We start from the raw sequence: 23,102 nt of genomic DNA, 5'->3' as shown, positions 1-23,102 counted from the left end.
ATAGAGTTATTGCAAAGATTAAATGAGTTAATATACACTGAGCACTGAAAATGTCATTGCTACCTAGAAAACCCAAATAAGCATTTATTATTATTATGCATAGTGGTTAGGAGCATTGGCTCTAGTGTCAGACATCCTGAGTTTAAATCCAGGCTCCACCAGCAGCTGAATGACTTTGGACAAGTTACCAATATCGCGGTGCCTTTGTTTCGGGGATAATAACAGATATAAAGATTAATTGCAATAATAGAGGCAAAATGCTTAGAAGAGTCCCTGGCACATAGTAAAATATTAGCAATGAATCTTATAATCACATTAGGGAGACTAAATTATATTCATGTCTCCTAAATATCAAATTAAATATGATATGACAAATATGATGTCAAAAGAAAAATGTTATATCCTGTTTCACCAGCTTGGAGAATAACTTAAGGTCACATATTTTTAGTAGTAATATGACTCCAAACATCTATCCTGCTTTTATGAGAATGTCTTTTCTTTTCTGGATCCCCATCTCATGGTAAGTCCAGGAACCAAGAGGTTGTTGCTCAGTCTCAAGGGGTCAGTACCGATGACCTTTCTTTGCTACTAAAAGGCCACTGCTGCTTTTGCGGTACACCCTCGGGGTACTGGGTCAGAGAGGTTCTGGTGCTGGCTCTCCCTTTCCAATTTGCTAAAACCACAGAGTCCTCTTTCTCACCTGCCTAAAGCATAGCTAGGAGCCAACTCCATGATCCAAGCAAGACAATCACAATAATCAACAGTATATTTCCTAAGGTCACAGTTATTCAATACTAAATAACAATATAATAACAAACAGTATAATAACAAAGATAACTAGAAAATCTCCAAACGTTTGGAAATTAAGCAACACACTTGTAAATAACCCATGGGCCAAAGTAGAAACTGCTACAGAAATTAGAATATATTTTGAATTGAACAATAATAATAATGATATGGCACATCAAAACTCATGGGATGTAGCAAAGTGGTGTTTAGAGGGAAATTTATATCCTTAAACACATATATTAGGGAGAAAATGGCTGAAATTAATTATCTAAGATTTCATCTCAAGAAGTTAGAACAGGATATCAAACTCAAAGTTGAAAGAAGAAAATAATAAAAAACAGAAATAAATAACACAGTAAACAAATAATAGAGAAAAATTACAAAGCTTAAAGCTGGTAATTTGTAACAATTATTTAAACTGATAAACCCTGGTACGTAAAAAGAGAGAGAAAATACCAGTTTTAGGGAGGAATAAAGTTCCTGCCATCATTAAAAAGAGAATAAGAAGTTATTATGAATACCTCTATACTAATAAATTTGAAATTTAGATGAAATTGACAAATTCCTTGAAAAACACAAGTTACTAAAACTGACTGTAGAAGAAATAGAAAATTTAAATAATTCTGTATGTATTTGAAAAATTGAATCTACTATTAAAATGTTTTCTATCCTACTCTCCTGTCCCCGAACAAACAGAACCAGATGGCTTCACTGGAATTATTTCAAACATTTAGAGATGCAATAACACTTAAAATAATTCTCCCAAAGAATAGAAAAAGAGGGATACTTCCTAACTTGTTACAAGCCATTATAATCTTGATACTAAATCCTGACAGGGATGTTAAAAAAAAAGGGTGGTGGGGGGAATATAAGAGGGCAATTTCTCTCATTAACATAGATAAAAAAAATTCTAAATATAATATTAGAAACTAAATTCAGTGATAGATAAAAAGATAATGGCACAACCAAGCCGAGTTTATTCCAGGAATACAGGTTGGGTTAGCATTTAATAATTAATCAATGTAATTCAGCACAGTAACAAAATAATATCATATGATATGGGTAATAGAAAAGTCATATGAGCATTTCAGTGGATGCAGAAATATCATGACCAATTCCAACATTCATTCATAATTAAAAAAAAAACTTCTTATCTTACCAGAAACTTACTAATCTTATCATATTAGGATATAAAGGAAATTCCTTAATCTGATAAAAGGTAAATATAGAAAATGTACAACAAACAGTATACTTAATGGTGAAATGTTGAAAACTTTCCCTCTGAGATAAGGAACAAGACAAAGATGTCTACTGTCACCATTTCTATTCAACATTATGCTAGATGTTCTAACCAATGCAAGGAGAGAAGAAAAAGAACTAAAAGGTATTAAAGAGGAAAACAAGAAATAAAATTGTCACTATGCAGATGACCTGATTATGGTGGAAAATCTAGAAGAATTTACAAACTATTGGAAACAAAAGTGAATTTAGCAAGGTTGTTGGATTGCTAGATACAAGGCCAATATAAAAAAATTAATTGTATTTTTATATTCTAGTAAAAAACAATAGGATTAAAAAAAGCAAATATCCAGCAAAACATTTAACTAAAAAAGTGGAAGATTCTACACAGAAATCTATAAAAGATTACCAAGATAATCTAAAGAAGACCTAAGAAAATGGAGAGATATATCATATTAAGGATAGAAGACTCTATATTGTATAGATGTTACTTCTTCTCAAATTAATATATAGAGTGAATGCAATCAAAAGCAAAACTCTGGGTAGATTTTTTTGGTGGAAACTGATAAGCCACTTCTAAAATTATATGGAAATGCAAAGGGCCAAGAATAATCATGGTCTTGAAGAAAAAAAAATGCTAGAGAACCTACACTACTGGATATCAAGACATATTATAAAGCCACAATAAAACAGAATACAGACCCCTGAAACAGGCTACTTGGGCATTTGATTGGTAACAAAGGTCATACTGCAGAGTAATGGGGGAACGAATACTCTTTCCAATAATGGTGATTTAATAACAGGGTAGCCATATGGAAAAATATATTTTGACCTCTACCTCATACCATACAAAAAAATTAATTCTAGGTGGATTAAGATTTAAATATGAAAGATAAAACACAATTTCCAGATCATAGCATAGGAGGATATGCTAATAACCTTAAAGATTTTCTAAAATGAGAACACAAACAGCACTAATCTTAAAGTTCAAAATTAGATTACATTAAAATGAGGAATTTCTTTCATCAAAGGACACCATTAAATGAAATGGTATAATATCTGTGATTTTGCTTCAAAACAATTAAGTGGTGATGGGAGGGAGTGAGGTGGGGAGAAATGAGGGAGCATAGCTGAAACAAGATTGGTTATGAACCTTTTCTGAAGCTGGGGTTTCACTGCATAATTCTCTCTACTTTTACTCACTAAAATTTTTCCATAATAGAAGTTTAAAAAGGAAGGAGACTATTACAGATGAAAAAGACAAACCAGAGTAAAAGAAGTTATTGGCAACACATAGAACCAGAAAAGTGGCCTATATCCAAAATGCATAAAAAATACCTACATATTAATAAGAAAAAGACAGTCAACTCAATAGAAAAATGAGCAAAAAAAAGTGAAAAGGCACAAAAGAGGATACCCAAATGGCTAATAAATATTTGAAACAGCTGTCAGTCTAATTGGTAATCAAGGAATTAGAAATTAAAGCCACAGTTCGATACTACACACCCAGTGATACAAGTAAGTTATCATTTGTTCAAATACATGTATAAACTAGAATGAGAGGCCCTTGAGTTCAGCACTAATACCATAATAATTTTAGCCTGCAATGGGTATGATTAAAAACATGGACAATACCAAATGTTCATGAGGATGTGGTGCAACTGCAACTCTCATACACAGTGGGTGGGAGGGAATATTGGTACAACTAGTCTGGAAAAGAGTGTGGCAGTATCTGCCAAATTTGAATATGCCTACCTCTGTGACCCAGCAATTCCATTCCTAGGTATATACACAAAAATGTGTGTGTGTGTATGTATATATATATTTCCAGAGGACAAGTAAGAATTTTGATAGTAACAAGTAACATTGTTTATAATAGCCTCAAACTGGAAATGACTGAGATGCCCACCAACAGTAGAATAAATAAACAAATCATAGTTTACTTATACAATAGAATATTATGCAACAAAGAAAAGTAATGCACTATTGCTACATACATCAACATGAATGCATATCAAAACATAATATCGATCAAAAGAAGCCACCCATGCACAAGATAGATACTGCGTAATTTCATTTAAACAGCATTCAAAAACAGGCAAGGCTAATCTATGGTGACAGAAGTATGGATACTTACTTCTGGGGAGAAGGGAGGGGTACCAATTATCAGGGGACATGATAAGGTTTTGGGTTAGGGTAATATTTTACTTCTGGACCTGGGTAGTGATTATGCAAGTGTGTACACTTTGTGATATGAACTATGGAACTATATCCTTGGAATTTGTGCATTTTTTTCTGTATGTAAATTGTACTTTAATAAAGATGTCTATTAAAACAAAAGAATGATATGGACTAGGAGACAAAATTCTGATAAATGAGAAAGTCATTGTAGAATTGTTGTAGAATTATGGATGAAATTTTTAAAATCTTGCTTTGATTTGGTTGTTAAATAAAATTTGGGTGGGAGTAAAAAGTAATTTAGCATTTGTTCAAATACATATATAAACTACAGATGGAGACTCTTGAGTTCCGTGTCAGGACCATAACAATTTCAGCCAGAAAAAAATTTTAAAGGTGGTGTTATAACAGCCTCACAACGAGTCTTGCTCAAATAGCTGTGAATATCTAATTCTGAACAAAAAAATCTCCAGGCATACCCTCAAAAAAAAAAAAAAAAAGAAGCTGTTGCAATATATATCTAGTAACTAAGTGAGGTATTGAACTATAAGGCAATTAAATCTTGGGAGAAAACTATCAATAATAATAACTTGAGTTTTGAAAGAATTACCTTTTCTTTTTTTCTTTTAGAGTTGGATTTTTTTATTTGAGGTATAATTGACATGACATATTAGTTTCAGGTGTACAACATACTAATTTGATATTTGTATGTATTTTGAAATGGTCACCACAATAAGTCTAGTTAACATCCATCACCATACATAGTTACAAATTTTTTTTTCTTGTGATGAGAACTTTTAAGACCTACTCTCTTAGCAACTTTCAAATATGCCATACAATATTATTAACCATTGTCACCATGCTATACATGTATCCTTTCTTTCTAATAGTATTTAACCGTTCAGGGTCAACAACTTAAGGATATTCTGAGTTCCCACAATAAAACCATGTTATCTGCATGTAAAAGACTATCGCTCTATCTCTGCAGTGGAATGCAGTCCACGTCTGGTTAGTAGAATAATATAATTTTTGAGATGTGAAGTTGTCTGTTCCTTTGATGGGAAGATTTTGGGTCAGGGAGGGGTTGGGCTTTGCTTTCATTTTGGGAAATATTTCATTTTTTATTGTCTTTGTAATAAATAAAGTTAGTTTAAATTTTATGAATTATAATGTGTCCTTTTCTCTCTTTTTTAAAACCAGTATCACAATATAAAGATGGCTTAAATTGGGTGCGTGGGGCTGGGTGGGAAGGAAGGGCTTTACTTCATACAACAGGAATCCTGTCTTTACCTGAGCATGGCCACAAAAGATATCTTATCTTGTTATGCTTGGACTTGTACCAAGGACCCAGGCAGGATCTATAAACCTAACAGAAAGAATCATGTGTAGTTAGTGTAACTTTGAAGAGGGATATTATAATTCTCTTCTAGTTATCACATTAATTTTCATCTAATTTAAAATTCCCATTTGATAACCTAAAAACCTTGGAGTTTGAGATGGCTCTTCCTTTACCCTCTTCTCCACCATGACCTTTACACAACAGAAAAGGAAACAGCACTGGACAGGGAGCCAGAACATGCAGGCTCCCATCTTGCTTTGCTGCTTACTAGTCTATAGAGGTGACTTAATCTCTTGGAGCGTTAGTTTCCTCAACTCTACATAGTTAATATCCTCTGCTTCAGAGTTACTACATTTTGAAAAGTAAAACAGAATGTAAATATAGGCTAACATCATTATATTATTAGTAGTACTTGTTATCTTTAGGTTGCATTCTAAACATGAAACATAAAGCATATACTATAGTGGTGCTTAGGCTTGGGAAGAATATAGGGAAATGAGGTCAGAAAGACTAAGGAATGGAAAAATAAACACACTGGTAATTATAAAAGGATAAAAAAAGGCAAAGTTGCAGTCTTAAAAGGTCAATACAACCTTTTAAATTATTTTTCTAATTATATCACACATTCTCAATTTTGATGTAGTAGACATCTGTTGTTTTTTTCTGCCTTGTAATCTGCCTCCTTCTGGCAACAGCAACCTCTTTCCTTGGAGAACTGCTTTTCCCAAACTCCATGGTTTTCTAGTGGGCTGCTTAATCACATTACTCTATTTACCCGGCTAGGGGTGAGTATGCTCAGGTATTTGGAGGTGACTCCAGCCAGGGAAATCAGCATCCTTCCTTGTAATTGTTTATATACATCCTGATAGGGGGAAATCTCTTTTTACTAGAGTCCTAAGTGGGATTTTTAAAAATTTGGAGCTCTTTTGTCTGTACAATAAACAACTGCATGTCCTCATCCTATCTTTCCCGCTGCGTGGAGGCACTGGTGATCGGGCACCAAGAGCATCTTTTGAGAGATCTGAACCCATTTCTCCCGCACTTTCACATTTTTCTTCTAAGCACCACTCTGTTTACTAGATAATGGAGTTTCCAAGCAGTTAAGAACATGCATTAAAGGTCTCCGGAATTTTTTGGAAAAACAGGGTAACTTGAAGTAAAAGAAAATCTCACACACTTTTTTTTTTTTTAATACCAAGTCTATTTAGCCAACAGTGGCATCTCCGGGTACCTAAAATACTTAATTTGTTATCATCAAATATCTGATTAGTGTTCAAATTTCCCAAATTGTTTTAAGAAATTTAACATTTGCTTTGTTTGAATCAGGATTCAAACAATGGAGCAGTTTTTTATCCTCACTGGCTGGTTACCTTTTACCTCTCTTCAAAATAGACATTTCCTTGTCACTGTAATTCATTCCCATGAGCAACAGAATTTAGAAATTAATTCAAAGTCTCTTTATGCGCTTTACAAATACCAGATGAGGTTCTAGTGATGAAATTATGGGGTTGATAAGCATACATAATAGCTTGCAGTTACCCTTGGACATTAGAACCCAAAAGGGAGTAGCGACAAGGAAACATTTATGTTGATTTTGCAGCCTTTGGGTTCTCCCTACCTTTATTTATTTATTTATTTTTGTGAGGAAGATCAGCCCCGAGCTAACATCCGTGCTAATCCTCCTCTTTTTGCTGAGGAAGACCGGCTCTGAGCTAACATCTATCACCAATCCTCCTTTTTTTTTTCCCCAAAGCCCCAGTAGATAGTTGTATGTCATAGTTGCACATCCTTCTAGTTGCTGTATGTGGGGCGTGGCCTCAGCATGGCCGGAGAAGAGGTGCCTCTGCGCGCCCGGATCGGAACCAGCCAGTAGCAGAGCTCGCGTACTTAACCACTAAGTCACGGGGCTGACCCCCGCCCTCCCTATCTTTAATTGTTGCGACTTGGTGGAAAATAAATGGAGACCCACCGCTTGGTTTGCCGATATCCAATAAAATACTGAAAATTTATAAGGCAAATGCACTAATATATTTATTTAAATATATTTACTAAAAATATCTCTAGCTTTACTTACAACCAACATCCTTATCTTTGTCCTATGTGCCCTCGTTTGTTCTCAAGCACAATCAAGGGCTGAGAGGGAATATCATCCCTTCTAGGTATAAATGAATATCTTTCTTTAGCTTCAACTCAAATATGAAAAGATTAAAACATAGTTACCAATAACCCCACAACTTTCTTCTCCCAAAGAGGAGGTGCCAAGGGGTGAGGAGTTAGAGGCTTTTAGCTATGCATAATCTCCACCCACCTCATTAAATAAATGAACAATATAAGTGGTCCATGTACTTGCCAACAAGCTCAGCATTTTGACAAGTCCCCTAAACCCCGCCCCCCCCACCAGACCATTATCCTTAAGGTCCTTCTAGAGCTAACACTGACCCCAACCATAGTAACCTAACATTTACTTATTCCATGTATTTCAGATCCCCACTGTCCCTCTCTTAACGGGACCACTGGGTCCAAAACTAGGTTTTTTTTTTGTTTTTTTTTTTGCCGTGTACTTATTATTCTCATTTTACTATTGAGATCTTGCAAAGTTAAAAAAAAAAATCTGTCTCATGAGCATCCACTTTGCTTGGGGACTCCAAAGGTTTAAAAACCGCCGCCCTCGGGCCGTGCACTTTTACAGCACCCTCCCTTCCCTGTCGTTGCTTGTCCGACTATCAGCACTGGGTAAGTGCCCAGGTTCTGATCTGGGACTAAAACTCATGATCTTCTGGCTCTGGTTCTGTGAACTGAGTCATTCTGGCACCCAGAATATTCCGTGACTCAGCAGGCCCGAAAAGGAGGATGTCAGATCCAGATAATTTCGAGTCTTTTAAAGGCAAGCTAGGGAACATAAACAACACAGTGGAAGAATTTCGCAGTGGGTCTGCGTACCCAGGGGAAAAATGTCATTCCATTCCCAGCCTTTTTACTTCCTTCCTTGCCCCTGTGAAACGACTGCTTACACTTTAATTTAGAGGCAGGAAATCGCTTCAGAAAATTCATTTTGATGCTGCAACCAGGCCCTTCATTCTCCAGGGACCGTGTCAGCCCCCTGGATACCCTGGGACCTCTTCTGGGAAGGGCTGGAGCGAGGCCCCGTGCAGCAGGGGACATTCCGGGGGTGGCCGGCGGGGGCGAGGGACTTGGGGGCAGCCCCTACCGTCGGGTCCCTCGGGTGCCGGCCTCGGGGCGCGGCCTTGCTGGACACAAGGACCGACACCTGGCGGGGCGGAGATTCGCTCTGCTTCGGCCCAGGTTGGCGCGGGGCCCAAAGGCCCACTCCAAGTGACCTCACTGACCCGGCGTCGCCCCTTTAAAGCCCCCTCCGTTACTCCCTCGCCCAATCCAGAGTCTTCCAGGCACCCGAAGCCGGGGACCCCAACGTCCAACTCCCGCAGGGCGCTGGCTCTCAGCAGCCTGCCCTTCCCTCCCGGCATGCACCGCCCCGCTGCCCCTCCCTCGCGCCCTCCTCCTCCTCCCCCATCTCCCCCTCCCTCCCCTCCCCCCCCCCCGCTCCCCGCCCACCCCTCGCGCCCCTCAGGGCCCCTCCCTCGCCGATCGCGCGCCGCGGGCCCGAGCGCCAGATGCCGCCGCCCCCGCCGCCGCCGCGAGTCGCCAGGGCGGACGCGCACTCCACGGCGCGCGGAGGGCGGGGGAGCGGCTACGGGGGCCGCGGGAGCTGCTGAGAGGAGGCCGGGCTTGGGCTTTCTCCTCGGCCAGACCCCACCCCACCCCGCCGACCCCACCCCCTGCTCCTTCCTCCCCGGGGGCGCGCGCTCGGGCACGCGCTCGGAAGTAGGGGGTCGGGGCGGAGAGCGGGCTGTGTCCCGGGTGGGTGAGGGAGGCGCGGAGGCGGCGCATCGGGGCATCGGTCAGCGAGCCGCAAGGTCCTTGCCAGCGGCGCCCACCGGCCCGCGTCTCCAGCGCGAGCCGCCACCACCGCCCGCCCCGAGCGTCCGGCCTCCGGGCCCCGAGGCTCAGTCCACGGAGCGGCCTCCGGGGGACGCCGCTGGGCGAGAGCAACGCGCCCGCGCCCTTGCCTTTGCCGTGGCCCAGCGCGCGGGCGGCGGGATGAGGGGCAGCGAGCGGGCCGCACCGGCGCTGCGGCCCCGGGGGCGGCTCTGGCCGGTGCTGGCTGTGCTGGCGGCCGCTGCGGCCGGCTGCGCCCGGGCAGCCATGGACGAGTGCACGGACGAGGGCGGGCGGTCGCAGCGCTGCATGCCTGAGTTCGTCAACGCCGCCTTCAACGTGACCGTGGTGGCCACCAACACGTGCGGGACTCCGCCCGAGGAGTACTGTGTGCAGACCGGGGTGACCGGGGTCACCAAGTCCTGTCACCTGTGCGACGCCGGGCAGCCCCACCTGCAGCACGGGGCAGCCTTCCTGACCGACTACAACAACCAGGCCGACACCACCTGGTGGCAGAGCCAGACCATGCTGTCCGGGGTGCAGTACCCCAACTCCATCAACCTCACGCTGCACCTGGGTAAGCGGTGACAGCCCTGTCTCCTACTACTCCTCGCCAACAGCCCAGCTCCCGGGCCGTCTTCACCCCCTGGCCCAGCCTGTGGGGCCCAAGGAGCCGTTTGCTGGCTCTCTGCTCCCCAGCATGGGCCACACAGAAATTCCCTTCTCTAACTTCTAAACTAGATCTAGCACTTAACATCGCGCGAGGGCCAAGATGCTTCCCGCCAGCATCTCTCTGTTTGCTTTCCTATTCTTTGTAAGTAACCGGATTCTCGCTCGCTTGATTATTCGCCATTTCGGCTGTTTTTGTCTCATTTCTGAAGCTTTAATCAGAAACCCCCATCCTCGCTTTTCTCTCTCCTGGTGGGGTCATCACAACGCAGTCTTGGATCAGAGACAAGAAGATCCACCTTCAGCACTTTTACCTTGTTTAAATGTCTCTCTCTCCACGGTTGAGGGTGATTGCTGTTTGCTCTGTTGAATAAGTTAGGAAAAGGTCTAAATGAAGGGAGTTTGAGGGGAGCAAATGCCTTTACTACCGGTATTGCCTATGTGTAATTAAAATAGAAACTGACTTTTGAAGTTATTGTTCTTGAGAGTTGTTCAGCTTTCATTAAAGGCCGCAAAGCTGTTTCACTGCTAATCCTGGTACAGAGAAAACAAAAGGAAGTGTCTGCAGTCACTGTAATTGCTGGGCACAGTTTTGTCCCTGGGTAAAGAGGCTCCTCTTACTGTCTTCCCTTTCGCTTTGATTCAGAGCAAGTGTAGGACCATGTATAAGTGACCTGTTAGAAATCAGGAAAACGATGTATAGAAAGCACCCAGCACTTCATTGCTCGGTGGTGGATGAGGATGGACATGTTTATCCTAAAGTATCAAAAATCATGTTTGATCTAGGTAAGTTTATCTTCACCATTGAAATACATAAACAAACTGAATTGATTCATTATTGTGTTTAATAGAGTAATATATCTGTGAGAAACTGGCATTTGATTTGTAGAGCTTCAGTGTCCATTGCATTGAAAGACTTGATTTTACCGGTAGCTGATCGTAATGAACTGCCAGAGAAAACACACTGCCCAAGCCATTCTCCCGCCGAAGCAGGGTAACTCTTTAAGGCTCATAACATTATTTGGGGGCCTTTGAAAGGCACTTTGTAGGCACATGGTTCTTTTGGTCATGGTTTTGTATTTTTCTTTCCTCTACTCTTTGGTACGCCAAACTTTAAGTGTCAGGCTTCCAGAGAAAGAACATGACTTAGAAAAAGTACTTTGAAAAGAGGAGTTAAATTCCTGTGTGTGGAGTTAAGTTTTAGAAAAGCATGAGTATTTAGTGCATTTGTAGTATATACCGTTTTATTTGTAGGCAAGTCCTTAGGAAGATGAAACCTTTTGAAAATGTTTATAAAGTGAAATTCTGAGGCACCTGTTTGTCAGAGGTAGAAGTAAACTACTGAGGTCAGTTTTTCAGAGGTGTTGGAAACATATAGAGCTAGTGGTGTCTTGGAACAGGTGCCTTTCTAAAGACACCGCATGAGATCTAGGGTCTCCTGAGACTGTGGAGCTGCTCTTTAGCTATTTTCTCCTAAGTGTTACATTTTTAAACTTGGCCAAAATTACTTTTGAAATTTATATCCAACTATTTTAGGTTTAAATTTTGACTTAATGTTTCTATGTTGAATTTTGAATGCCCACGAAGTCTTATTTTATCTATTTTCAAATACTAAAATTTTCAAAGCAAAGGCATTGCCTTGATGTCTCAAAGTGCCTGAGGTTCAATTGGAAATTTCTGAACAATAATATCTTATTTAGATAAAGGTGGGCTGTCAATCTCAGCCTTCTGAGTTTTCTGCTGTGGGCACTATGTACCAAAGGTTATTTCAGGTGGTTGCAGAGGTAGATAGATTACTCAGTGATTACTTCTGTTACAAAGGTAATGTGGTAGGTAAGGCAGTATCAGTCAGGTCAGGTTGCTACTCAGGCAAGTACATTAACTTTGGGTCAGGGTGATTAAAAAGTCAAAAGAGATCTTAAGAGTTCACCTAGTTAGGACTCTAACATGACTTTTTAACTCTAGAAATGTTATATGCTTGGACTTGTTTTTTGCTGAAAAATTCTTCAGGGTTTGGTAGTATTCTTGGTAAATGAAGTTCATAAAACAGTGGGTTTAAAACTCCTAAGTAAAGAAACAATTATTTAAAATAACTTTCATACGAGTATTGTGATTAACTGTAAAAACATTTACTTTAAACTTTTCAGATAGACAATTTCTAAAAACTTGACTAGAACTTATTGTACTTGTTCTTGGATCAGAAATGATGTCCTAGAGGAAATTGTGTGTGGTGGAGAAGGTGGGGAGAGGGAGGGAGATTGGTGTGTAGTGGAATTGATGTCTCAGTCTCTCTCTCGCTCTCTGGCTCTCTCACCCTGCTCTTTTTTAATGACAAGGATATATGTAGATCTGCATGTTATGATCTATGATTTATGGCAGATAGGCAAGGCAGTATGCATCACTGTGTGTTTTGATGTTTTGGCATATTCACTCCCTAGCTCTGGTTACTCCATGGGCTCTAGCTAACTATTTCCCATGAATTCAAGTACCATGACTGTTTGTGCATCTATTAAATCTCCCATCCAGTTCAAATTTCACATACCCTTAAACAAGTGATGCATATTGTGCTTTGCCCTCACAGAGCATGTGAAACTCGCAGTGAGCATGTGAAAGAGCCAGCTCTAGCCACCACTTTTCTAGCCTTCCTTTCTAGCCTTCTAGCCTAGCCACTTTAAACACAGTAAACTTTAAAAAAGCAAAGTCACATTGCGCTTAGTCACAAGAAACATACATGTTTTGGCAGTGAGCATAAGTCATTTATTTTACTGTAAAAATAAAACATGACATGGTGAATTAAAACAGTAAGTTTAATGACTAGTGAGTCTCTTCATCTTGGAGTTGCTAAGTTGCTCCAGGGACCACTGTTCACAGTTTTTCTGTAACCTTTCGTGCATACACACATATATATAAAATTACATGATCATTTTAAATGGTACCTTTTTTGGGGGGTGAGGCATATTTTAACAGATGGCAAGTACAAATTAGATCATTGGACCATTAACATCACTTGTACAAAAGCCAGGAAAATCAGCGTTGATTCTGAAAGCAGCCATGTCTTAAGCACCATATACAGTAATCCAGGGTGCAGTGTATCCTCAGATATAATGAGTTAAAGTTACTGTGGGAACCAGAACTGCGTTTTCTGCCTGTTGTGGAGAGAAATCTCAGCCAGGCACCCTTTTCTAAAAAGAAGTCTTTCTTATTTTGCCTTTGACTTCTGGATCTTCTCTCCTAACTTCTGTATGGATTATTCAGTTGCTGTTTACAAGTTTGGCTTTTGTGTTTTGTAATAAAGCCTTAATAAGTTTTATCAGTGTCAGAGGGATATTTGATAGTAAGATTGTAGCTGAGGATTTGCCTTTTACGAAACAGCCCATTTTAATTAACTTGATAGTCATTGTGGATGGAAACTTGGCAGACTGGGTCTTGATCTTGGAGGAAGGTAGTTTTCCCTCTTTCTAAAAACAGATTAAGAGAGAGAGTGCTTATAAAACCAGCTCAATCAAAGTTTATGGAACTCCTAAAATTTACACCAAGACCAGATTAGTTTCCAAGCTCTTTGTAAACTTTAGGAACAAACAGTGATTAAATGATGCTTTTTAGCTATATCTAAATATCCTTTTTGTGTATCTAAATCAGAATAATTGATGTATAAGGATCCTGCATTTTATTCTGTTTGGTCCTCTGAGTACATATTTAGCATGAAACAAATAGCATTTTTTTTCCCACAGGAAAACGTTTGCAAGGTAGGTTCTGACTGTGTCAGGGAATAGTTCACTCTGGTGACTTCACTGTGGTATTTGTGCACCCTGAGGGGACACTATTTTAGTTTGTCTCACAAAAGCCTGACTTTACACTTTGCAGGTTTCAACTTGCGAAGTTGAGGAGCTCTTCTTTAATGGCCAGCAGTTGTTGAACACAGTTTTATAAAGTTGCTGTTGGCTGTTTTCCTGTTCTACAATTCACTGCTTTTTCTGTGAATACCTTCTCCATGTTTCTAAAGCATTCAGAAAAACAATTTACACATTAGGAGAGAAGCTGGAACTATAAGGCACCCCCCCCCCCCGCCACACCCATTATTTTGTCAGTGGCCACATTTGTGGAAGGGATAAAATTTGACTATTTCAATTCTAAATCCTTTTAGGAAGTTGGATATGCCTTTTGCTATGCACTCCTTCCCCCTTTGCATACATTCTCATGTTACTGCCAAATATTCTGCAAACGTTTTTTAAATACCTACTAAATACATAGCACAGTACCTGAGAGAAAGGTGGAGAAGATTGTAGGTCCCGTCTTCAGAAGTTTATACTCTATCAGATGGACGTTTCATACTCAGTTGTAATGCCATTATAATAATAAATTTTATAGTATTTTACAGTTTATAAAGCCTCCAGTTTATCACTATTTAGATTTTCACAGCTCTGTGAAGGCACAGGAGAGGATCCTGAGGTTGTGATTTGCCAAAGTCACGGTTGAGGTAGGTTTTTGACTCCTTAGTCTAATGCACTAGCACCTGCAGCTCTTAGCTTCTGTAGCAGATCTCTCAAAAGAATGACAAGTTTATTCCAGGGCTGCTTTAAAATAGAAGTTCGTGGGCCGGCTCTGTGGCTTAGCGGTTGGGTGCACAGGCTCCGCTGCTGGCGGCCCGGGGTCAGATCCTGGGCGCGCACCGACACACCGCTTCTCCGGCCATGCTGAGGCCGCGTCCCACATACAGCAACTAGAAGGATGTGCAACTATGACATACAACTATCTGCTGGGGCTTTGGGGAAGTAAAACAACGAGGAGGAGTGGCAATAGATGTTAGCTCAGAGCCGGTCTTCCTCAGCAAAAAGAGGAGGATTAGCATGGATGTTAGCCCAGGGCTGATCTTCCTCACACACACACAAAATAATAAAATAAAATAAAATACAAGTTCGTGTACACACTGAGTCAGAAATACCAGGCTCTCTTGGTTTTCCTCCTTTTCCCTCTGTTCCTTTTCACATATGTTTCTGGATTCCTTTCTTTTTAATGCTGCTTACTCTCCCTGAATGAACTCCTCTTAATCTCAGGGCTTCATTTACTGTTTGTAGATCGATAAATTCTGAATTTGTATCTCCAGGCCAGATCTTTCTCCAGACCTAAAGACTTGTTGGACATGGTCAATTTGGGATGTCCAGAGGCCATGTCCAAATCTAAATTCATTCTTCATCATCTTACCCATCTCAGAGCTGTAGCTCAATGGCTGTTGACCAGTTCTTTGCCAATTCTCCCATGAAGGATAGCCATGCTTGACAGGCTCTCATCAGTAAAGATTACTCTGTTTGGTAAGCAGATAGGATCCACTGCTGGGAGGCGGGTCAGTTCTTGGGCAGGTGTAACTCCACCCCTTTTCTTTCTTACTACAATCTGCCCAAGACTCCACTCTTACTTCCTATATCCAGCCACTATGTCTCATGAATCTTTATCTCTGCCCTACTGTAGCTCCCCATTGAATTTCACCTGGATACTGCAAGAGCTTCCTAACTAACTGGTGGTCTTTCTGTCTCCAGTTTTGCCCCTTCTTTTTGGGCAGCCACACTTTGGACTGAGTGATGGTTCTAAAATGCAAATCTGATGATATCGTTTCCCAGCTAAAAATCCTGCCATGGTTCCTCAAGCCTCTAGGATAAAGTCCAGACTCCTTGGCATTATATACAATGTACTTTAGGATCTGGACCTTTTTAACCTGTGGGCTATCTTTTGTCATTTCATATTCTCAAAGGGCTGCTTCTTTGGAACACTTCTCCCAGGTGTCACGACCTTCAGGACTCCTTCCCCAGTTTCGCTCCCTCTACCCTTTCCATCCTACTCCCTGGTCTGGATTAGGTTTCCCACTCACACCACGCTATAGGTATCTACCACAGCACTTATCACATGGTATTGTCTGTTTCTTTTCTTTTCTATCTCTACTTCTAGACCATGAGGTCTTTGAAGGCAGAGTCAGGGACTTATTCATCTTTTTAAGTTTAGTTCACTATAATTAACATTAGTTATTGTTTGCTGCGCCTCAGCACCATACAAATTCTTGGATGTATAGTGATTCATAGGACTTTGTTCTGACCTCATGGAACTTATGGCCTAGATGTGGAGACCTAGGTCTCCAGACTGGGGGATAGGCAAATTATAGCCCAATGGCCAAATCCAGCCCAGGGCTGCCACCTATTTTTGTATGGGCCATGAGTTAAGAATGGTTTTTACATTTTTTAATTGGTTCAAAAATCAAAAGAGGAATAATATTTTGTGACGTGAAAATTATATGAAATTCAAATTTTAGTACCCATGAAGTTCTATTGAAACACAGTCAAGTTCACTTATTAACGTATTGTCTGTGGCTGCTTTTGTGCTACAAAGGCAGAGTTGAGTAATTGCAGCAGTCATTCTATGTCCTGGCCCACAAAGCCTAGAACATTTGCTGTCTGGCCCTCTACGGCACAAGTTTGTGACGTCTGCTCTAGACCAATACGTTCAATGTTATATAGTAAGTTCTAAGTGAAAGGTGCACGTACCGAGAGCATTCACTTAACTTACCATTTGGATAGAGGCTGGAGGTCTTATACCTCCAGTGCTTAGCAACGTGTCTGGCCTAGTGTTCAATAAACATACAATCAGCCCTCTGTATCTCCGGTTTCCACATCCTCCCATTCAACCAACTGCGGATCGAAAGGTCTGCAGTGGTTTTGTCTGTAGTGAATATATACAGGCTTTTTTCTTTGTCATTATTACCTAAGCAATACAGTATAACAACTATTTACATAGCATTTACGTTCTGTTAGGTATTATAAGTAACCTAGAGATGGCAACTATACGGGAGGACGTGCATAGGTAATGTGCAAATACTACACCATTTTGTATAAGGGACTTGAGCATCCGTGGATTTGGTATTGGGGGGTGCGGGGAGGGGGTCCTGGAAGCAATCTTCTGTGGATACTGAGGGAGGACTGTATCTAGAGTAAGTGAATGAATGAATGCCTGAATTGTAAGTCCTCAAACGCTGCACATTGATTTAAATTCATCTCAGCAATACTTTTGAGCTTGTGTTTATTTTTATCAGTGCCGTTGCTCCATTTTCTTGAGAGGTATGCTGTGGTACTAGCTAATATTAAATGTGGTATATGGTTTTTTTATTTCTGCAGTTTTAAAAAAAAGTACTAAGTTAGGTATGGAACTGATACAGAATTGAAAGATCTATGACTGTCCTTTTTTGGGTAAAAATTAGGCTTTTATATGATTTTAAGTTAGATAAATTTTATGAGTAAATTATCTGCTCAGATTTAAATCTCACATGTGAATATGTATTGCGTAAATTTTAATGTTAATACTGTGTTTTTTCTTTAGAAATAGACCTAAATAAATTTTATTTTAAAATATATATTCACATGTCTGTTGTTGAAAGAGACTCTTAAAGGGTATTATTAAGCAGTTGTGGGGAAAGATTACAATGAAATGTCTTATTTGCTTGTTGTGTGTGGCATCGTTTTTCGTTTATTGAATTCATTAGGGGTACAGTGAGCAGACAGGCGTACTGAGGTATGCCTTCTCTGCAGGATACTGAAGAGCCACATTAAAGGGGTTAGGTTAGGCAGATGAACAATCATAGCTTATTTGTCTAGAGTTAACAGGCAGTAGAACCGACAGATGCTTCTTTACTTGTTGCTTGTTTCCAGCCGCACTTAATTGACAGCTCTGCCGCTGTTCTATTTGAGTTTTAGGGAAGAGTGTCAGAGTTTAGAGCAGAGCTGTTTGTTTATTTTTACTGCCCAAAATTCCTGAGAAGATTTTTAACAATAAGGGATTAATCTGTTCCTTATCTTAAATTGTCAGTTTCAAAGGGTGAAATTTCAAGATGCCTGTGTGCTGGTTCTGTTACCTTGCCTAAGTTGCTTGTTCTAAGGTTTGTAAGAGGGCCGTGCTGGGATTTGCAAGCATCTCCTTTCTTGTAAAATGATAAAGTTAGATGTTTGCTCATTTGGGTCTAAAATTGACAGCTTGCTAAAAGGGGTTACCAAAAATCTCATTTATAGAAATGTCCCTGAGGTTTCAGAATATCGTGCCAGACTGTGTGACACTAATTAAGTATATCTGGTTTTCTTTCCTTGGGATCTTCCAGGGGGCCAGCCTAAAATAACTGGGCCCAGTCAGCCTGGTGCCCTATGCAGCTGCATATTCATGAAATAAAATAAAGCAGACTTATCTCTTTCTTAGACAATGGTGCTCTCAGATCTCTTGTGGGAGGAGAACCTTGTGGCAAGGCTGTGAGATGAATTAGGAGATTTACATTATTTCTTTTAAAATTTTAGGAGTTATATTCCCTCAGCTCCCTTCTTTTATTCTTTATTTCCAACTGTGTGGCTGCTTCCTGTTATATTGAAGGCAACACTGGATTTTTGTTATATCATCTTCTGTGGATTTTTGTTATTTTATCTTCTTTTTGTTTTGAAAGTTTTTGGAAGTATTAATCCAGAGACAGCCTCTTCCCATTTCTTCTTTTTATTTCTTGAAATAAAAAATACAAATGGTCTTTTATTTTTTTTATTTTTTTTTTTAGGAAGATCAGCCCTGAGCTAACATCCATGCTAATCCTCCTCTTTTTGCTGAGGAAGACAGGCTCTGAGCTAACATCTATTGCCAATCCTCCTCCTTTTTTTCCCCAAAGCCCCAGTAGATAGTTGTATGTCATAGCTGCACATCCTTCTAGTTGCCGTATGTGGGACGCAGCCTCAGCATGGCTTCATGAGTAATACCTGGGTCCGCACCCAGGATCTGAACAGGCGAACCCTGGGTCACCGAAGTGGAGTGTGAGAACTTAACCGCTGTGCGACCGGGTTGGCCCCTCTCACCCACCTTTAAGCAGGTGATGGTTTTGGTTGATGCTTCCTGGTTTGAAGTAGTAAAATGGTGAGTTAGTTTGTGTTTTTTGCTGCAGGTTTAGAGAATTCTCTAAGAATGTCTGCATGGTATGTGTTTTGGTTACAGTGTCTGGTTTTTATGTAACTTGTTATTTAATTCCTATGATGAAAATAAACACAAATGTGTAACATGAAGACCTCATCTTCATTTCTTTGACATGTTCTAGGTAGTGGTTTCCTCTCATTGAACCTTTTAGGAATAATACGTCTGAAGCTTGAATTGTGTGGCTTTCTTAGGGAAGTTTATGAAATTTTGTGAAGTATTTCCTACTAAGTGAAAAGACCTGTGCAGTCAAAATGAGATGAGCTTATTGGATTGTGATTCTGATTAGTTAGAGGACAAAGGTCTTATGTAAATAGGGCAGCGCTGAAAAATTCTTCATTTATAGGCATTGTAATGGGATGTGTGAGTAACAATGTTGAAACACTTTCTTTATCCTCGGGTAATTTATAACGTGTTTGAGGAGATGAGACAAAAACATTCATGTACAGGCAACCAATGGGAGACTATAAGGACAGTAAAAACAGTTTAGTTGAAACTTTTTAAAGTGCAGAGGGAATACCTGCAGAGTGCTCTGAAGAGTGTGAATTGAACCTAGCCAGGAAAAGCTTCCTGGGTCTTGAAGACAGGTAGTGGACGTGAATGGAGACTTTCCAGGGAGAGTGAGTTGTTTGCATAAAGATCTAAAAGTAATCAGATAATGGTGAAGGCATTGTTTGCTTTGCGTGGAGTAGTGGAGACAGGTAGGATGGGTTCTGGGGAGATGAGGATCTTGAAAATTAGGTGACAAAAGAAAGTGAATTACCTTCTGTTGAGTGCCTCCTGGTTACCTCTTTGAATCCTTAAAGCAATCTTGAGAACTATTGTTATCACCTATGGAATAGTAATAAAAATGACTAGTGACTTCTCTGAAGTAGAACAGGCTGAGTTTAGGTTGGAATCCAGACCTGTTGTGGATAGATTATGTTCTTGCTACTATACCATGTTAGACCTAAGAAGTGATAGTTGTATGAAGGATCTTTAATTGGGGAGTGAAATGAAAGTATCCCAAACCAAAGAACCAAACCTGGTTTCTCTGACAGATCTCTGCTTGAGGAGCCCTGGATTTGGAATGCTTCTTTTAAAAAGGGCTTTGCACTTATTTGTGAAGAACAGAGGATTATTGGCAATGGAAGTATTTTAGGTTTTGTGTACTTATAGTTTTATAATATTTAGCTGCTAATGCTTCTAGGAATTTTTGAGGAATTTATTGAATTTCAGAATGAGATCCTGGGTTTTGTCAGTGTCTACTGAGGGGAAAGTGTACCACATACCCCATTTCCTGAAGGGCGATCAAGGGAATGCCACCTTATCTCCTTTCTACCTTATCCATGGCTCCTTTCTGGTTGTTGAGAATTACTGAGTTTAGTTCAGTTGCTTACTTTATCTGACATTCTTAAAGATAAGACTGCCAGGTCCATCTCCAGGTTCTATTTCTTTTCCCCTCTGCCTCAAGTAGATTCTAACTCTTATGCGGTGGCTTTTTTGTTGTTCAGATTTGCTAAGTGAATAGGTCTAACCACCTATTGATTGACAGGTAGATACGTACTGTGGTTTCAGGAGATTTCTTTGTCACTGTTTTTCAGGCTCAGAAGTGACTCCCTTCATCTTGATTTCTATATATCTTAATTTGAGAATCTGTAACTCTATCTAATCTATGTATCTCTCTCTCTTCAATCTATATCTCCTTAGATACCCCAGAGCATCACTGAGCTAAGGTTCAATCAGGGGACTCTTAGATACCTTAAAAAAATTTTTTTTGCTTTATCTCTGAGGAAGGAGGTCCTTAAGTTCCCACTTAAGACTTTGTGTTTTGTGCTGCTCTGTCACTACATACCATCTCCACTTCTAGAACTCGATTCTAGGATTGGTTTTTCTTTACAGGTGTGAGTTGACTGATTAAATTTTAAGGATTACTGAATCACTCTGCTGCTTTGTCTACAGACCTGCTTGGTACACATTGTATTTGTGTGATACATGTGGTTACATTGTCACATCCTAGTGATTGATGACTTTTAAATGTGCATGCTCAATTTCCTTTCTTTTTTTTTTTTTGTGAGGAACATCAGCCCTGAGCGAACATCTGCCAATCCTCCTCTTTTTTTTTTTTTCCCCCCGCTGAGGAAGACTGGCCCTGGGCTAACATCTGTGCCCATCTTCCTCCACTTTATGTGGGACACCGCCACAGCATGGCTTGACAAGCAGTGCATCTGTGCGTGCCCGGGGTTCTGAAGCGGCGAACCCCGGGCCGCCACAGCAGAGCGCGCGCACTTAACCGCTTGCACCGCGGGGCCGGCCCCTCAATTTCCTTTCTTGTGGGGAGGTTGGGTGGGATGGTACCCACTGCTGCATTTGAGGGCTGAGTGTTGGGCTTAAAATGCCCCCTCCTCCCCTCTTTTGCCAGTTGGTAAAATATAGAAGCATAAGTATTTTGTTAGGGCTTTTTCATCAACTTTCTTCAGAGAGAATGAAAGGATCCCAACTATTTCCAAGAGAAGAGCTTCATGGTTTTTGAAAAGGGGATAGTGGTCCGGCCCCGTGGCTTAGCGGTTAAGTGCGTGTACTCCGATGCTGGCGGCCCAGGTTCGGATCCCGGGCGCGCACCGACGCACCGCTTCTCTGGCCATGCTGAGGCCGCGTCCCACATACAGCAACTAGAAGGATGTGCAGCTATGACGTACAACTATCTACTGGGTCTTTGGGGGAAAAAATAAATAAAAAACAAAAAAGAAAAGGGAATAGTGACAGCTTGATGAAAATGAGTTGAACAGCTTTTATTGAGCTTTCTATTCACTGGCAGGAACTGGGAAGTGATGTTTTCCTGCTCTGGCAGCACAAATCCTGATTAGAGGCAGAAATGATCTGCACAGATGTTCTCAAAATCCGAGGTCATCATATTATCAAAAACTATTAAGGCATAAGTCATAGTAACTTGGCAATGTAAAATGATTAGATCTAGATATGAGTTTTGTTTTCTGACCCTATCCCTTACAACATTTAGACCTTTAGTTTTCTGGAATGTTGATGTCTAATGGACATTTTAATATGTGGCTAACTAGAATACTAAAATTATGAAATTTTGGAGTTGAAAAGAAACTTAGGAAAGTTTAAGCTGTGAAAAATATGTTTTAGAGATGGATCCTGGTTTAATTTAGTTAATCCCTTACCCAAGAAGTTAGGGTGCAGTTGTCTTGGTCTAGCCGTTTATCTGTACACCTGTGCTTCAGTGCGGCTGCTCCTTCCGCAGTGGTCCTGCTGTCATGGACCTTATTCTGATAGGACTGATGACTTCTTCTATTGTTTTAGTGTCATTAAGTTCTTAGATTATTATTTTTTTAATGCCAGATCATGATCTATAGAGATGAGCATCCTGGAATTTTCGTTGAAATTGTGTGCTCTTTTGGTGGGTAGAAAGAAACAAGGGGCTAAGGGTGAAGATAATGGGGGGGTAGGAAGTTGGAAACCAGAAGAGCAATTGTATACTTTAATTGCTTTGGTCATGTGGTTGCCCCTTCGTAGGAAAAGGGTCACGTTCTGTGGGGTTGAGTGTCTAGGATTAACTTTTAGAGCGGCTCTGTACAGTTTTGAATTAATAGTGAGTATTTTAGGTAAGTTCATGGGATAGAAAGTCTATTGAGGAGTAAATTCTTAGAACTCTGCTACAGATTATGAAAGCTTGTGGGAACATCTGTAATGCAGCTGTCACAAAATTTGTTTACTTTATCAGGATTGCTTTAGAGGCTCAAGCTGGTTTGTTTACTGCTGTTTTCAGCATTTTTGCCCCAGGCCAAGAAATAAGTTAGCATCAACTCTGGGTAGAATTGAGGATCATTCAGTTTTGTGGCCATTCTAATAAGGTTTTGGTTTTAAACTTACATGTAGTCTAAAGCTCTTATATCCTGGCACAAGAAAGATGTGGATGGTGAATCCAGGGTATCAAAAGAGGGACTGATTCTGGAAA

The 23,102-nt window shown here is 40.5% G+C and overlaps 1 protein-coding gene across 1 annotated transcript in view; it reads left to right on the top strand.

Annotated features, from left to right (window-relative positions):
• The first annotated feature begins 9,285 nt into the window (after positions 1–9,285).
• Positions 9,286–23,102, top strand: part of LAMC1 (laminin subunit gamma 1) — a 126,634-nt gene continuing 112,817 nt past the window's right edge. Inside the window, exon 1 of the mRNA XM_058539906.1 lies at positions 9,286–10,079. Within this exon, the coding sequence (XP_058395889.1) occupies positions 9,665–10,079 (415 nt within the window). The 5' untranslated portion in view covers positions 9,286–9,664. The remainder of the gene's footprint in view (positions 10,080–23,102) is intronic.

Source organism: Diceros bicornis, chromosome 4, assembly GCF_020826845.1.
Source record: "Diceros bicornis minor isolate mBicDic1 chromosome 4, mDicBic1.mat.cur, whole genome shotgun sequence".
NCBI classification, from domain to species: domain Eukaryota; kingdom Metazoa; phylum Chordata; class Mammalia; order Perissodactyla; family Rhinocerotidae; genus Diceros; species Diceros bicornis.
Note: the sequence above shows the minus strand (reverse complement) of the source record. Positions and strands in the feature narration are given on the sequence as shown.